Below are 17,346 nucleotides of genomic sequence, written 5' to 3' on the forward strand. Positions count from 1 at the left end.
AAACAGTAGTTACACTGTGTATTATTATCTTAAAAGTAGTACAAGACAATTGATAGGTAAATGGACACAACTTGAGAACGTAATGTTAAGTGAAATAAATCAGACACACAAGCTCAAATATTGTATGGTTTCTTTTACATGAGAAACATAACAAATAAACAACAAAATAGAAAACAGAAAATAGAAAGTAGGGAAAAGTTCAAAAATTGTTCCAAATTACATATTCCATTGTTGTTTTAAACATATTTCAACATATATGCTAATTTGTTTCATTTATACTAATAGCTTATCATAATTCATTGAAAACAGTTTGTGTTAATGCCTTTATTTTAAAAATTGAGGTGATAATGCTTACATTGCACCAACTATTTAAAGAGCCCATGTCTGTAAAGAACTTAAATATTACCAATATTGTCAGAATTACATTAATTTTAAAGAAAGAAGTGATTCTGAATCAATTAAAAATATATCAGAAATATTGGCATAGGTATCCTAGAAATCTTGGTAGTCTATACCAGATAATAGAATGATTGATTAATTTCCACTAGTGCAGAACTTAATGGTGTGGTCCTACATAAAAAGTCACAAATTCATGTATGATATTCTTTACTAAATCCCTGAAAAGGTTATTTCCTAAGAACATGCTTACAGCAATATGCTATATTGTGGACATCAGAGTTGCTTAATAATAATTGGAATAACTGGAATGCCTTAAATGGAAGAAGGGAAGGAGTGAGACCTGTGGAATATGCAAATGCATTGAAAAGCAGGGCAGATTGAGAATGATCCTGCCACATACTCCAAATCTCAGGATGGGAGGAGTTATTACTTGTGTTTAGATCCACCCCCCCCACCCCCCGCCAAGCCTCATGCTGTCAGAGGAGCCTTTTTCAGTGGTGTCTGAATCCAGAGTGTGTGACACTGGGATGAAGGGTGTGTGATTACTAAACCAGTCCTCTGATTGGTTAGGCACTACCCTAATCCCAGTAGTCTGGATAAGATAAAAGGGGCAGAAAGACTAAGGTTCCCTTGTTGCTTTTGATACTTTCTTTCTGTCTGCCATGCCACCCTGCCTGGGAGCCAGCCGATTATGGAATGAAACCTTTACAAACTGTGAGCTAGCTAATCCTTTCCTCCTTTAACTTTGGAGGTCGGGTGTTTTGTCTCAGTAATGCTAAAAGTAACTAAGGCAAGAGGGATCTAAAATTTTCCCCTGAAATTTTCCTGTTAAGCTCAGACCTACATTGTGCTGCTGCTGTAGCATTAAAATCAGACAGAGGGATCACCTGATTTTTTTGTCTCCAGGCCAGGATCTTGCACTTAGGTGTACCAATGACAGAGGTAGGTGGAAGGCAGAGATGTGGGATCCAGCAGGGAATGGGAGGTTTTTGCTACTTTTACTACTCAGCATGGGGCACAGAGACCAGGGGTACAGTCCCAAGGAGAAGAGCTGCAGGCATCTCAGGCCGAGTTGTGGAGGCTGCGTTACATGGCGGCAGCTGAGAGAGGGAACAGAGGCTCAGCTGCCTGCTCTCTGTTGCTGGGCAAACTTTTCTTAACCTTGAGCATTTGACACAGAACCTATCCACTAGACATCTCGATATCTTGACGATAAGGATGATTCTGGCTTTCAGTACATTGCTTGATGTGACAAAGCCTGCATTTCTCCTATGAAGTGTAATCTATTTTTTTTTTTTTAGCAGTAATGCTATTGGAATTATTTGGCTGAGGCAGTGCAAATTTCATATATTTAAGGGTAATTACAAAAGTCCTTGCTTGACATACATTGTATTCTAAACCAACTGACTAGGGCACAATGGTAAGAAGAGAGCTGGGAAGCAGTCACATGACAGCTCTTTGGTATATTCATTTTCTTTGGAGTCTTTATGCTGCATTTTCTTTCATTTGAGAAAAATGAGATGTATATTCTCACTCATCTCTAGTTCATGTGCCAAATTCCCTAGAGGGTTTTTCCCATTTTAGTTTAGCTAACTCCTAAAAGAAATAGGATGTAGCAAAACTAAAATATTACCAGTTATTACTGAGTTTTAGACTTTAATGTTTTGTCGTGGTCCTTGCATTACCTTTCTTCTTATACAGTGTCACATCTGTATTTCTGGCAAAATTACCAACAAATAAAGGAATACAAGCTATTTTCTGTAGTGTTGTATACTCATTCATAGTGTGTTTTAATGCATTAACTTGACACTTCTGGTGGCAATTAAAGTGACATGAGTTATATAAGATAGACTGAAGCAAAATGAAACCAAAGACAAAAAGTTCTATGCAGGTGGCACTACAGAACTGCCTGCCCTATCTTAGAAGCCTCATCCAGTCTTTTTCGTGGTCTTCCTCAAATGCCATCAACCCCAGAAAACCTTCCCTACCCTTAGTAAGAAGATTTCTACCTCCGCCTCCACTGTGATCTCCTAGCCCACCTTTTTCTCTGCATCACTTATTTGGAATTTATATTCCATTTTAAATTGTAAGTACTCTTGTGTGTGTGTTTATATAAAAATATATTGCGACTTCTGTAAAATTAAGACATTTTAAATTTTTAAATGAGTCTATCTGTTTTCCATCATGCTTAGCAAAAATAGGAATACAAATGTACTTATTGTGTAATATTCCTCCCTAACTTGTTCATGAATCAAAAATGGACTTGATATACTCTGGTAGGTAATGCAGTTATGATATGAACAAGGCACACATAGTCTCTGCCTTGATTAGAAGTCATTACTTTTATTTTCCTTCTTCCCTCAAAAGGGCAAATAGAGTGGGAGAATGTGAGAAGAAGCTAGAAATGAAAGAAAAGTAGAGTAGTTAAAAAAAAACACCAGGAGTTTGTTGGAAAGTACACACATTACCCTTTTTCTGACCTTCACAGCGAGTTTATAGACATCAGTTAAAAGCATCAGTTCTAGAACAAGCCCCCTGCCTATATTCAAATTCTCTCTGTGCTTCCTCTCTGGGTGACCTTGGAATTTTTATTTAATCTTGCCAAGGCCCCATTTACAATAATAATAGAGTCAACTATATCAAATAAGATGATGTCAAAATAAATAATTAGGTTGATTATTATTATTTATTATTAGCTGTTGTTATATTTATGTGCATGACTCTAAGGGGCCATGTCCAGGGCAGCTCCAAGCAGGGTAGGGCTGACCCAGGCTGGTAACTTGCTCAGAGTCTTCCTTTCCAGATGCTAGAGTTGGCTACTGGCACCCCGAGCAACTGTGCTGGATTCTGCCATAGCTGGACTTCCCAAGCTCACCTCCTACTGGCAGCTTTCTCTGCCTATATAGTAAGCTCTGCTGGAGGGCAAATATGTGACACTAAAGAACATCTTTGTGGCTTTCTGGTTTTAAATGTATTCAGATCTGAAGGAAAAAAATGTGTTCAGTATTTTGTGAGTGAATCTTTCCTGGCTTGAAATTTGTTTTTTCAAATACTAACACAATAAATTTTCTTCCTCCCCCCCCCCTCTTGTTAATAGGGTGCTGAGAAAATTTTGTCAATGAATGAATCAGGAGAACTGCAAGACCTTTTAACCAAAATTGAGGTAATTGTGCTTTTAGCAACTTATTTTTAGTAATCAAAACATTAAACATTCTTATTGTAATTGGGTTTTTCTAATTGAATTTCTCTCTCATGTTTGTACAAATATATAACAGGAAACATATGACAGTTTTAATTGGAATCACCTGCCATTAGGTTTGTTTTAGCCAGACTGAATTTAATGTTAGTTTCTAATTACTTCATACTATTAGTTGAAAATTCTGGCCATCTTTATTAGAGCCTAATTTTCTGTACTGGAGATGTTGATGAGGTGCTCTAAGTCAGGCAATTGTCTTAAAGTACACTTAAATTTTTTTTCATTGAAACTATGTAATCTTTCCCATGAACCACTCATAATATCTGAACATAAAAGAAACAATCATTTATCCAAAAACACATTTAAATTTTTGTTCCTATAGTAATAATTACAGCATCAGAGAAATACTTGTTCAGTTATATAATGCATCAAATTAATGTGCAACCAGGAAAGGAAGGCTTCATTGCTCTCCTGATTATTGTACCATCATGTTTCTTCCTATATGTAGGAAGACCATATGCTTAATCATCTGGTCTGGGATACTTTGAGAGGGAAAAGTGTGCATTAGAAATGATTCTGGTACAACAAACATGAAACAAGGTTTCCCTAGGTAACTGGGCTGGCCATGTGATCACCCAGTATCTATATGCCATGACTAACTTATCAACTCTTCTTGATATAACCTTCTTTATTAACCTTATTTCTGATTCTCTGCCATGCCTCACACTTCAGGCAAATGAAAGTTTTCTTGTGCTTTCTTACTACCATTCCTTTATATGAGCTTTTCTGAGAGAGTTAATTTCCAATTCATCATTTCCCTCCATCTCCAAGGCCAATCTACAGCAGTACTTCTCAAAAAGTAATTTCTGATCTGTGCTACCTTTGAATGCCTATAATCCTTTTTGTTGGATGCTTATCAAAGTCTTCCTATTTTTTAACTGGTCTTTAGGCATTTGATTCATATCCTATATGCTCCTTGCTTGTGAGAATGATGTTTCACTTATATTATGATCTTTCCTGGGAGGAAAATGAAGTGTATTCAATTATTTAACAAATACTTTTGAGTATCTACTATTTACAACTACTCTACTAGGAAAGATAATGATGCCCTCTCAAAGAATAGCTTGAATATAGCCATAATTCAGATAAATTTTGTATTAGCTTATGTCTCAATACCAACAATAGCATCACATTTAGATCCTATAGTTCAATCAAGATGATAGAAAAGTGTTTATGAAGGAGAAAGGTCCCTGGGATATAGGAATAGAATGAACCATCACTTGGTTTCTAATTTCAGAAACTGTAAGAGCCCTTTAGATTCAATCTGCACATGTAAGAGTGGCTTAAATTTCCTTTGTCTTCTCAATTTATAATTTCTAAAGCATTTGGACTTAAAAATATGAGGATTTTAGCTCTGACCTCAACTCCACAGATCACTGTGTGACTTTGGGTACATTCATCTCTCAGATCTTGATTTCTTCATCTATCAAATGAAAGTTTGTTTGGTGCCAGGGATGGAACTCAAGACCTTGTGCTTGTGAGGCAGGCACGTGCCACTGAGCTAAATCCCTGGCCTGAAAGTTTGTAGTTTTTAGTTTAAAATTTTTCTCAGCTAAAGCATCTGGATGAACTCATTTCTTTCCTTTTGTTCCCACATGTTGCTCCAATTATATGAAACCATTAATTGAGGTTAATGTGTACTTTTTATTTAAATCATTTAACTTGGTAACTGTGTATTATTATTTCCTGCACAGATTTTAAGTTTATGGAAATTGTGATATGTAATATATCTAATTTGGTTTGAAAATATTTTCACTAGGCACTGTTTTTTTAAAAAACCATCTACATTGCTATGTGAACATTTAATTGGTTTATTCAGACTGCTTCATACTTCTCCATGAGAGCACAGTCTAACAGACCTTTCTTTCATGATGGAAATATTGTCTGTTTGCACTGACTGCCAACAGCTATGGATTGCTTAAAATACAACTAGAATCACTAAGGTACTGAATTTTTAATTTTATTTAGTTTTACTTGGTTTAAATTTAATTCAAATAGCCTCATGTGGATAGTGGATCTTGTTTTAGACAGTGTGGTTCTATAGTGCCAATCTACCCATCCACTGTTTTCTTTTTTATCTACTTTTCCACTGATAGGCACTCAGGTGTCCTCCAACTCTGTCCTTCAAACAAACAGTTCTGTAAGGAACAATTTTGAATATATTTCTTATATATTTCCCTGACAGTAGAAATCACTGGATCTTAGCTTATGCATATACTTAATTTTGTGCCAGATGACTTTTTGGAATGGTTGCATCAGTCAACACACCCTTCTATATATAAAGAGGTTTCTTACATTTCCAATTCCTAGAAGTACCTTACATTATTTTATTTGTTTAATTTTTGCCAGAGTAATAGGTATAGAGCTATATTACCTCATAGTTTTAATTTACATTATTCTATTGAATTTGGGCATCTCATTGTATGTTTATTAAATTTTTACCTTTCCTTTTCTGTACATTGTGCATTCTTATTCCTTGACCATTAAAATTTGGAATTGTCCTTTTGTTCTTTTTGGTTGCTTTTAGGAAGATTCTTCTATGCTGTAGATATTAATTTCTAGTTGGTTTTAGAGAACGTCAATATGTCCTACCTCTTTGTTAGCTTGTTTCATGGTATCTTTCATGCAACAGAAATGCATTTCTTTTTTCTTCTATTTTGTGCTTTTGCATTTTATTTTGAAGTACCTTTTTATCTTAATGCTGAAAAGGTCATCATATACTTTATTAATTTTTGTTATGCTGATATTATACTGTTTTATTTCTATAGATTAAAAGTGTCTTTTAGGCTCTTATAGGATAAGTGAGCTTCAATATTTTCCTTTTTACAGATTGATATTGCTTCAGATATTCTGAGCTTTTTATCACACTGAGTCCATAATTCTTTAACTCTGCAATTAAAACCATCATGCTAGGTTAATATAATCACTCTCTCTCCCTCAGATTAAAATATTTTGGAAAAACTTTTCTCTTTATTAACTCTCCATAGACAATGTAAATAAAGTGAAAATATTTAAGACTATTCCTAATTTTCAAAAGAATGGTATACTGGTTTCTACTGTTTTAGGAACTGTGAAGTGCTATAATTCTGTTGGGTTGCATTGTTCACACAGTAAAGCTGAATTTAGTAAAGAGAATTTTCTCCCAGAATTCTTCCTGAGAGTGGAGTGGGTTTAATGGAAACTAAAATGAAGAGACTGTTCACAGAGAAGCATTAGGAAAGCCAAGCAAAGTGGATAAGAGATATAAGATTCAAATCCAAACAATCCTATACTTCTGATTTGCTTTGACAATGGAGCAGAAGATAAATACTCACAAGACAGGAAAAATCTGAGCCCTTAATATGTAGCAAGTAATACTCTTGTTGTCTTGTATGTACTAAATGATAGAAACCTCATAGTAACTCTGCTAATTTGGTTCTATTATTTTCCTCATTTTACCAACAAGGAAATTGAAAAGATTAAATCACCTGCTTGAGACACTGCAGAAAGTATTTAATTTTTGATTCTAAACAGCTTCCAAAGTCCATGCTATTAAGCATGAGCAAGGGTGTCATGACTATCAAATTAAATGACTTACAGGTATCTGGAAAATTGGACTGTGTTATGGCAGTATGGGATGTCACTGTGAGAAATTTACTAGAAAGTAAAAACTGTAGTAGGTTCAGAGAGTAGACTAGGTTTTAATACTGGGCTCTGATACTACTGGGGCATCCTGGAAGATGGGCCAGTGGTAATAACTTTAGAGAAATATTAGATCTTGTAAACTTCTCGTTTGACTTAGATACCGTATTGGTGGTCTGTAACCACAATTATCACAATTCAGGCCCCAGTTTTCAGTAGTTATTCTAACTGATGGTGAAGAAAAAGGCTCAGCAGTTGTATTTGGGCCATCAGAAGAGGAGTGAGCAAATAATTGTAAATTGTCTGGGTCAAGATTCCCACCAGAAATCCTGCTAATAGAGAATTTGCTGTGGGAAGCTGAAAGGAAGTGATTTGTTGATGAAGATTGTCAGCAGCCTCAGATATGTCAAAGGCAGCAGAAGCAAGTGAAACATATGATAATTGGCATGTGGATTTGGAGTCCACAGTCTGACTGTGATAATAGATGCTCTGGTCCCGAGAGAACAGTCCACAGGTCATCCTCCCAAAAGATTCTTATGTATTTTGTTCAGTCTTTTACCAGTTTATTGCCCATGTTTAAGAACAAGGACGGGCATATGATGGACATCCAAATATTTGTTTGGTGAACAGATGAAAGTATCCTCTTTCATCCAAAGATTTTAGAGGAGGCAAAGCAGTTAAGAGATAAAAGGAAAAGAAAATGATTTTATGTATGAGAATGTAAGAGTGAAAAACATAGTGAATTTAGTTAGTTAACTTTACTTACTTCTATATTTCTGTATTTATTTATATTAATAAACAGAACAGAGATTAGAAGCAAAGACATATCTAAGGGTTCCCAAGAAATGTCAACAAGATGGATAGCAGATCTTGTTGGTGTCCCTGCAAAGAGAGCCAGGGAGAGTGGTGATGTTCTAGCACCCTACTTGTTCTGGCAGATAATAGGTTAAAGCTCTTAGATGGCAAAGAAATGCTGAGTAAGCTTTTGCCTTGGTTTCCTTTGTTTTTCTGTAAATAGGAACAAACTTTTGTTGTCATTTCTACCGGGATTGCTACCATAGTGACCATATCCTGTCTTTTTTTCTTGTAAAGTTTATAACAGTTTCCTTAGTCTGATTCTCCCCAGAGGGCTGGTGGTTACCTACTTCTTGCTCATGAAGAACAGAGGACGAATTTTCAGCTTCACACTGAGGATACTGGACATGGCACAGGCTGTGTACAGGAAACTGGAGCTGTTAAAGGCCCTCTTGAGGTTCCCTGGAGAAGTTCAATCCTGAAGGCCAGGAGGGGTAATGGTCATGGCATGCTTAGAGGCTGTTGGAGCAGAGTGTTACCTACTCACTTGGGGCCATCAGGTGACATCATCTGATTTTCTCTGGAAATTAAACACCTGGCCAAGTGGGTTTATGCTGTCCATCCCATCTGGTTCATGAATTGGGCCCTTATATTCAGGCATTTAAGATTATAAACTACAAATTTCCTCTGTGTCTTCACTTTGTTCAGTGGTTTCTTTCCCAATAGCAAATTGAGAAATTCTGGAAACAGTGACAATTAGGAAAGCTTTTGTTTATTTTCTTAGTAGCTTGGTCAAGTAGGGAGGTATTTAGTAAGCATCTAACAAGCCCTGGATGAATTAAATTGTTGAACATAGTTTAAAATACATAGACACAGGTGACTCATTCAGAGATAATTATATCCCATGCACATATTCACTGACAATTTGTTACATGGATAAGTCCATTTCATAAACAATCTGGATGATCAATTTTATGTCAGAGAGACTCAAATAAATTGACTACTCTTTGGTATGATATTTAAGAGACTTTGAAGGTCTACTGGAGTAGTGTTATGATTTAGATCTAAAATGGCCCCCAAAGCATTTGGATTACTTGGGGGCATTAAAGCTGACTTGTTTTTTGGGGGGGGGTGTAGATGAAAGAGGTAGTCACTATGGTTGTGACTTGAAGGGTACATCTCCCTTCCTGGCTCCTCCCTTGGCTCACTGGTGTCCAGCTGTCATGCTTTAGGCAGCTTTTCCACCACCATGCCCCTCTGCCATGCTGTTCTGCTTTGGAGCCAGCCAATTAAGGAGTGAAATGTGAGCCAAAATAGCCTCTCCTACTTTAAGTAGTGGGTGTCTGGTATTGTGTCTCAGTGAAGAGAAAATGACTAAAAACTAGGATTAGATGATTTGAGGTTTAAATTAATAAGTGTTATTACTTGAATCTTGAAGGAGACACAAAGATCTTTGAATGCAGTATTCTGTTTTATTAAATGATCTGGGATAAACTCTATATATCCCTAAAATTTGAATTAGTACTACAAAGGAAGTCTATTTGACAATCATTCTTGTTCTCCTCACTCGTTTTCTTTGTCTTCTTAATATTTGTTAGAGACTTGGGAATTCTATTAACTTCAGCTTGGTGGCTGGATTGGATTTATTGAAAGGCCTAGGTGTGAGGGTTGTGAACTACTATTAGGAGAACAAGGAAGTTTCTGGTTTACTATTATATTGCTACTGCTTTCACAGTGCCTGGCTAGTGCACACTCAATACATATTTGTGTAATGAATTAATCAGTAAAACAATATCACCTTGAGTATTCTTTAAAGCCCTTCAACAAGACTTTATGAACAAAAAGAGCTATAAAAAGAGAATGGTTTCTTGCTCCTTCTTTCTTGAATTCTATTACAATGGTGGTGCCTCAACCTAAACAATTATTCAGTGGAGGCACATTCAATAGATTCAGTACTCTATGTGTTATTCTCAGCCAGGTCTACATGGTTCCTCATTTTGCTGGCAAACAGGGCACTGAAGCACTACCTCAGATTCCTTACTTGCTTGACAGTTAAAGTTTCTGTAGTCAGTCTCTTCATTGAAAATGTTTTTCTTAAACTAATAACCATTGTTAACCTCAGTTATTCCCACTTTTTTCAACCTGAAACATTGTCCTTTGAAAATTTCCTACCTAATTTTTTGTATTCTTTCTAAGGACAAAACTGTCTACTGAAGTTTTGGACTTTATACAACAAAAAGCCAGCTTTTTCTCTTTTTGGGTAACACTTTAAGTTGGAATCAGGGTTTCAGAATGAGGAGAGTGCTCTTCGAAGCAGGTAGTTAGAAATGACTGAACTATATCTATTTTTATTGGAAGAGTCAGTAGTTTAGTTTTTCCTGGATGATGTAACAGAAATAATATTCCTGGAGGTTGATGGACCAAGGAAGAGTATTAGTGGGTGGCCTCAAGGGCCTTCTCCACTCCCACTTTGGTGTGTTAGTAACAGCATTCACCATTTTAATTTTCTTACTTTTGAGGATCCCATGTGTAAGTCATTTAGGAAAAACAATGAGTGCTGAGGGCGTAGCTCAGCAGTAAACTTCTTACCCAGAATGAATAAGGGCCTGGATTTTTTTTTTTTTTTTGACTTTAAGTAAAGAATATATTTGAACCACATAAACAAACAAAAAGATAGTACATAAGAAAAAGTAATGTAACAATTTATGTAATTTTTTTTTTTTTAAGAAGGAAGACTTGATTCTGTTTTTTGGTTTATTTTTGTTTTTTTTTTGGTATTGGGGATCAAACTTGGGACCTTGCTCTTGTGAGGCAGGCAGCAGAACCACTGAGCTAAATTAAATCCCCTGAGGGCCTGGATTTTAACCTCAGCACCCACAACAAACAAACAAAAGCAACAACAAAGACTAAGACTACAGAGGAAAGTCCATGGATTTTGCTAAAGAAGAGAACTCTTGAATCTCCAATTTTTATAGTGACCTGATTTTTTTCCTCATTGGGATACTTTGTTTCTCCATTTATACAATGATAACCCTATTATACTGGGTTGGTAAGAGAGGGGACACAGACTGTATATTCTATATAAGCCATCCTTCTCCTCTCCTTCATTTAAGGCTGAAATAACTCATTTTTCTTGAGAAGAGAAATGATCTCAAAATCTTCCAACATTGTGCCCTAAACATCTGAACTACCACATGAATTGAAGCATATTTGCTTTCCCTTTATTACTGTGGCAAAACCTTAACCAAGAAGCCTAAATATTGATGTGCTGAAAGAAAGTATCTCATAATGGTAGAAAATGTTTGTATCATGCAACCTTGAGCAATTTAGCTTGAGGTAGGATTTAGTAAATAGGGATTTATTAATGCAAGAATGACTATTAATGACTAACTCTACTGAGTGTCTTTTATGAGCCAGGCAATGTTCTATTCAATATGAAAGAAATAACTTATTTAATCCTTTAAATAATCCTTTGAATAAAAGACACATCTCATCTTAGAATAACATGGATTCTGAAGACATTATTCCAGAATGGTCTTGATCTAGTTGTGATTCCTCTTAAACATGAAAATATACTTTTTAGTATTGATATAGTAATTTTACTTTAGAAAAGTTTATTTGATGTGACTTTTAGATAAGTTATGAGGGAACAGTTGATTCTTGATATTATTAGATTTAACATTGGGCATTTTTGCCCTTTAAAAGTAGACGTTATGTGTTATATTGCAGGTCCATGATGTAAAATAATTTTTAAATTTGTCAGTTTTTATTTTGAAATCTGTTTACTAACAGCCTAGTGTTTAGGATGAGTAACATAGGTAGAAAGTGAGCCTAGGAAGCTGCCTAGCATTCACATTTTATTTTAGAGTGGTTGTTCTTTGCTTGTCATCACCAATGTATTTCATGCTCTTCACAGGCTAGTCCAAAATTTGGTCATTTGCAAAATGTCTTGGGACAGAGAAGGAGTTGATTTTCATTCAGTGTGCACTAGTACAGCTCAGCACTGACACAGTTATTAAAATATTGACACATATTTGTGCTGATTTTTAAGATACTGGATACTTCATGTTGATTGAAAAATAGCTGCTGACCAAACATCTCTCCTTTGGCCTGACAGCCCTTGCCCTACCGGGTTAATGGAGAAAATACAGGATGCCTGCTTATGTTTCAATCTCATGTAAATTACGAATAACTTTTTAGTTTAAGTATGTCTGGTGCAATATTTATTATATACTACTACAAAAAATTCTTTGTGGTATCTCTGAAATTCAAATTTAACTGAATATCTTGTATTTTATTTGCAGTGTTTGACAATCCTGTTCTAGGAGCCTTGACCTATTCATAGTCCAGCTCTAATGAATGAAGTCGTAGACTCAGGGGTGCTATAGTCCCTTGCTCCAGACTCTAGACTGGCCCTAAACCTGTTCTGTTTAGTTGCTTCACTTATTTTACAAATCATTAAATAATTTTAATGTAGCCTGTTGTTATGGATTTAGTAATCTCATGGATCTACCTAAATTATCACTTTCTAAAGTTTGAAAAGATACCATTACTTGGTAATTTTCATATATTTTGCTTTTTAAAGTACACTTTTTCATCATTTGATTTGTTTTTACTCCAAGTTTTTTGTTTTCAAAACATTTTAATATTATAAACAATTTAGTTAAGCTGGGGATTTAGCTCAGTGGTGCTGCTGCCTGCCTCGCAAGTACAAGATCCTAAGTTCGATCCCGGGTACCAAAAAAATAAAAAAGAAAAAAATTTGTTAAGTCCCCTGCAACCTTTTCTGAGGGTCAGTTTTATACCAGGCAATGTCAAAATCCATCTACAAAATAACCAAATTTCTACATATATTTAATTCTTCTTTGGAAAAGAACTTTGAATTTCTACAGTCTTCACAAAGTTTCTTGTTTGTGTTACTCAGATTGGAAACCACTACTTTTTATCAAAACATTTCTGTACTGTTAAAAATGATATATTTCACATAATAGCTAAACAAAGCTGTAAGTCAGTCTTGCTACATACAAAAAATGTATGTTTGAAAAGTGGTTCGGGAATATATAAATTTTAAGTCAATCATGTTTTTAATGTTTATTTCCCAAAGTATAACCACAGATTCCTTATTATAAGAGAATTATATTTATTTCCTAAGCAAAAAAACTTCTTTAACTTATGTACAGTAGAGAACTGGTGGGTTAAATCCAGCTAATCAAGTTCCTTTTTCATTGGCGTTTTTGGAGACTTTAACATGTGAATTATAAACCTCCAGAGAAAACCTGTATGTATATGTGAGTATGTTAAGAATGTTTCTCTAAGTACTATGTCTTTTTGATTCTGTGTCTCTCTGTGTGTATCTCTATTCCCAGTCATGTGCTAGTCATTATTCTTTCTACATAGCTGGGCTTTCAAACATTGCTACAGTTCCTATTTTGCAAGTCAAAGTTCAGCATCAGTTCACTTTTTTTCCCTCTCTGTGTTCCCCCTGTAATGGCTTCACACAACCCCTGATTGGATGGAAAACACTAGTGGCCTCTGACAAAGCCTACACAATCAAAAAGGAAAATAAAAACATATGTGAACAATTTTCAAAATATTATATTCAACTCACTGCCTAGTTGTTTTCATTCTGCTATTAGAGTTACTTTGTTTTTGCTTGAGGTAGAAAGGCTGGGAACTACTGTGGAAAGTTTCATGGATGTGCATAAATGTCTTGAGGTTTTTATGCCTGTTTCTTTAAGTATAAAATGAGGATAATGAAGCCTGAATTATGTCTTTATTGAAGAAGATGACTGTATGTGTTGAAGGTGGAATGGGGAAAATGTCTACATAATAATGCATTTGAAACTGCTTTGAAAAGAATAAAGCCTTATTCAAATTGGCAATATAATGATGGATCTTCAGTTAATAGTGGCTCCTCTACACTTCAGCTTATAGCTTTCTGATTTTCCAAATTTGCTATTAGAGGCACTATTCAGTGCACAAAGACATAAAGCTCTTAAGAGATACAAAAGGGAAAGTTAAAGTATTTTTCTGTAATAACCATTTCCTGAATTACTTGGTTGGTAAATATGATGGAATTCTTGAAGGGCATATACCATTTAATCTAACATTTACCAGCTTTTACAAACTAAGTGTGCTGTAATGGCCGTTGTGGGGCAATGAAGGAGGACTTCATTTTTTTCCCCTAAGTCCAATGCATATTAATAGTAGGTGATTTTAAGTGCGTAGACATGTTACGTTATGCCAAAACTGCTTTACAACTACTCACAGTATGGAAAGCGAGCAAGACTGGTGGAATTGTTCAAACTAATAAATTTCCTCTCCTCTCTTTTCCCTGTTACCCTTCACAGAGAGTGCAGCATCCACACGAGTGTCCCTCCTGTGGAGGCTTTGGCTTTCTTCCGTGCTCCGTGTGCCATGGGAGCAAGATGTCAGTGTTTCGAAACTGTTTTACAGACTCTTTCAAAGCTCTGAAGTGTACAGCTTGCAATGAAAATGGTCTCCAGCGTTGTAAGAACTGTGCTGGTTAGTTAGAGTTTCCACTCAGAAAAAGCCTCATTTCATTAACCAGGGGCTATAGCTTGGTTTATACTTTTTTTAAAAAAACAAAAGAAAGTCATGTTTTTGGATTACTCAATAAAGTTTGTTTATTATAATTGCCTTTCTCTTGATTTATTCTGTTTGTTTTTGTTGTTTTATTAAATAAATATTTATTCAATAACTACTATGTGCCAAGCCCTGTGCTACATCCTAGTTTCTAATCAGAATGAATGGAGTAGCCAATTCCATTCCAAGATGTCCAAAGTCTGGTTCCCTAAATGTGCTTTCTCTTCTAAAGAGAAGAAAAAAACTATTTAACAGTGCTTATTACAGTGTTTCTATTATCTAGGATGAGCAATGAAAATACTCCCAAGGTACATAACACATTTCTAGGCATACATCAGCTGCAGGAAAAAGTGTTCTGGATAGTGGGAAAAAATGTCATCTTTATACCTAGGGAGTAGATTTGTTATTTTAGCCATGGGATCGTTTTGGTGCAGATGATTTGAATGATGTTTCCCAGATAAATATTATCTGGGAGTTTTGAGGATGATACAACAGCTTTAAGAAGCCTTATCTAGATGCATTTTATTTTATTTTATTTTTTAAAATTTCATTTTACATTATTTTTAAAGAGTGTTGTTGTTCATTTCCAGTATTGGGAATTGAATCTAGGGCCTTCCTAAGTTACATCCTCAAACTATTTATTTATTTATTTATTTTAATTTTAATATAGGATCTTGTTAAGTCAGTAAATTGCTCAGGCTGGGCTCCATCTTGGAATTCTCCTGTCTTAGCTTCTCAGAGTGTATGGATTATAGGCATGCACCACTGCTCCTGGCTGGAAGATTTTTCTAAATAAATGCTTTGTGTCACTGTCACTGAAAGATGATTACAGAACTCTTGACCTGGCTGCAAAAACTCTATAACATAAACATATACTGAACAACATAAGTAAAGTGAACAAAAATAAATTTTGCTGGAATTATTGGTGAATGACTACCTGTGTGCATGTCTGTGGATTATTTTATTTATGATTTTAAGAAATAACTTTATAATATCTGTGATGAAGTGATCAAATTATTTTGCTCTTTGGTTTTCTAAAAGGCAACATGTGTTTATGAAATATTTTCTGATAAGTCAGAAATTATGGAAAGCAAGATTCTATTTGCATGAAACCTACATTTTCTAGGAGGAGAAAATATGTAAGAAATAAATAAAGATGAATCTTATAAATACTACAAAACAGTATAGTGTGCTGTGGGAATATGTCCCAGGAGGACCAACATGGAATTATAGGAAATTTTCAAAAATGAGGGATCAAAAACATGGGATTCCTAAAATATAGTCATTAGTTCAATAATCATTGTAATGGTTATTTGGATTTAATTAGAATTAAAATAGCCTCATCAAAAGGCATGCAAAAAATAAAAATAGAAGCCAGAGCTGAGAGAAAACATTAAACAATAAAACATTAAAACAATAAAATATTGACCAAAAATTAAAATCTAATGTACATGAAGAACCATGAAAAATTAATAATTTAAAAACAATCCAATAGAGAAACAGGGAACAGTTACTTCATAAAAGAAGGCATATGAACAACCAAACACTCAAAAACTATAAAATATCATTAGTCATCAGGGAAGTGCAAGTTAAAATTGCAGTACAATATAGTTCATATTATAATAGTTAGAATTATAATTAAAACATCTGAAAATGCCAAGTGTCAATGTGGTGGGAACAACTTGAATTCTGATACACCAATGTAAATGTTAAATGGTATTACCACTTAGGAAAACCATTTGTCACTTTCTAATAAAGGTAAATGTACACCAATTCAGTGCTTAACAATTATACCATTAGTTATTTATTCAGGACTTATGGAAATATATGTCCATATTTACAAGAGTTTCATGGAAGATACATTGATAATAGCCAAAAAGTGGAAGTACTCAAGTGTTCATTGACAGGAGAATAAATGAGTAATTTGTGGTATGTTAATACAGCAGCACACTAGTAATACAAAGAAACAAGTTATTGATACTCACAGTAACATGGATGAATCTCAAAAACATTGCATAGAAAACACTGAGGCAGAGCCTTCCAGGCCACCATACCACAGCCCCAGCACCTAGGAGCAGAGCCAACCCCAGTCCCAAGAGGGAGCCTTCCAGGCCCCAGTACCACCACCACCACCATCAGCACCTAGGAACAGAGCTGCCTCCAATGCCAAGGAGGTGAGCTACACTGGTGCCAGCAACATACATCACCCCAACCCACGTTGAAATGAGAAGACACATAAACAAGTCTCAAAACCAGACTCCCAGATCACCTAAAGCAACCACAAAGGGAAAAGAGATAGAACAACCTGATACTCAACAACCTGGACTCAACAAAACTAGCAACAAAAAGAACTAGTAACAAAAGTGGATCTGGAAAAAATGAAATCAGAAATAATTTCTCAGATAACAGCAGAGATTGTGCCCATAGTGCAAGACATGATTAACAATTTAGAGAGGACACAGATAAAAAATAGAGGAGCTGAGGATCATGATGGAATCCCAACATAGGAAACAAGTGGAATCCATAAAACAGACGCAAAAAGATTTCCAGGAGAATAAAAACTCCACTGAAAGTTTACACAGCAGAATGAACCATTGTGAGGACAGAATTTCAGCTATAGAAGATAAGATGGCAATTAGTGACCAGGAAAAGAAAAATTTCTTTAAAAT

At 35.2% G+C, this 17,346-nt stretch overlaps 1 protein-coding gene across 1 annotated transcript; it reads left to right on the forward strand.

Moving 5' to 3' along the window:
• The first annotated feature begins 656 nt into the window (after positions 1 to 656).
• Positions 657 to 14,710, forward strand: Grxcr1 (glutaredoxin and cysteine rich domain containing 1). The gene is made up of 3 exons (XM_087187539.1): positions 657 to 1,341; positions 3,497 to 3,562; positions 14,422 to 14,710. The coding sequence occupies exons 1-3, from the start codon at positions 1,333 to 1,335 to the stop codon at positions 14,599 to 14,601; spliced, it is 255 nt and encodes an 84-aa protein (XP_087043665.1). The 5' UTR covers positions 657 to 1,332; the 3' UTR covers positions 14,602 to 14,710.
• Positions 14,711 to 17,346: the final 2,636 nt, after the last annotated feature.

This window comes from Heterocephalus glaber, unplaced genomic scaffold (genome assembly GCF_053883595.1).
Source record: "Heterocephalus glaber isolate CG9 unplaced genomic scaffold, H.glaber_assembly_v1.0 deba00001509, whole genome shotgun sequence".
Taxonomy (NCBI): domain Eukaryota; kingdom Metazoa; phylum Chordata; class Mammalia; order Rodentia; family Bathyergidae; genus Heterocephalus; species Heterocephalus glaber.

Bases quoted from the DNA above. Each gene is read 5' to 3' on its own strand.
- Grxcr1 (XM_087187539.1), top strand. The intron at 3,563-14,421 runs GTAATTGTGCTT...TACCCTTCACAG, and splicing joins ACCTTTTAACCAAAATTGAG to AGAGTGCAGCATCCACACGA.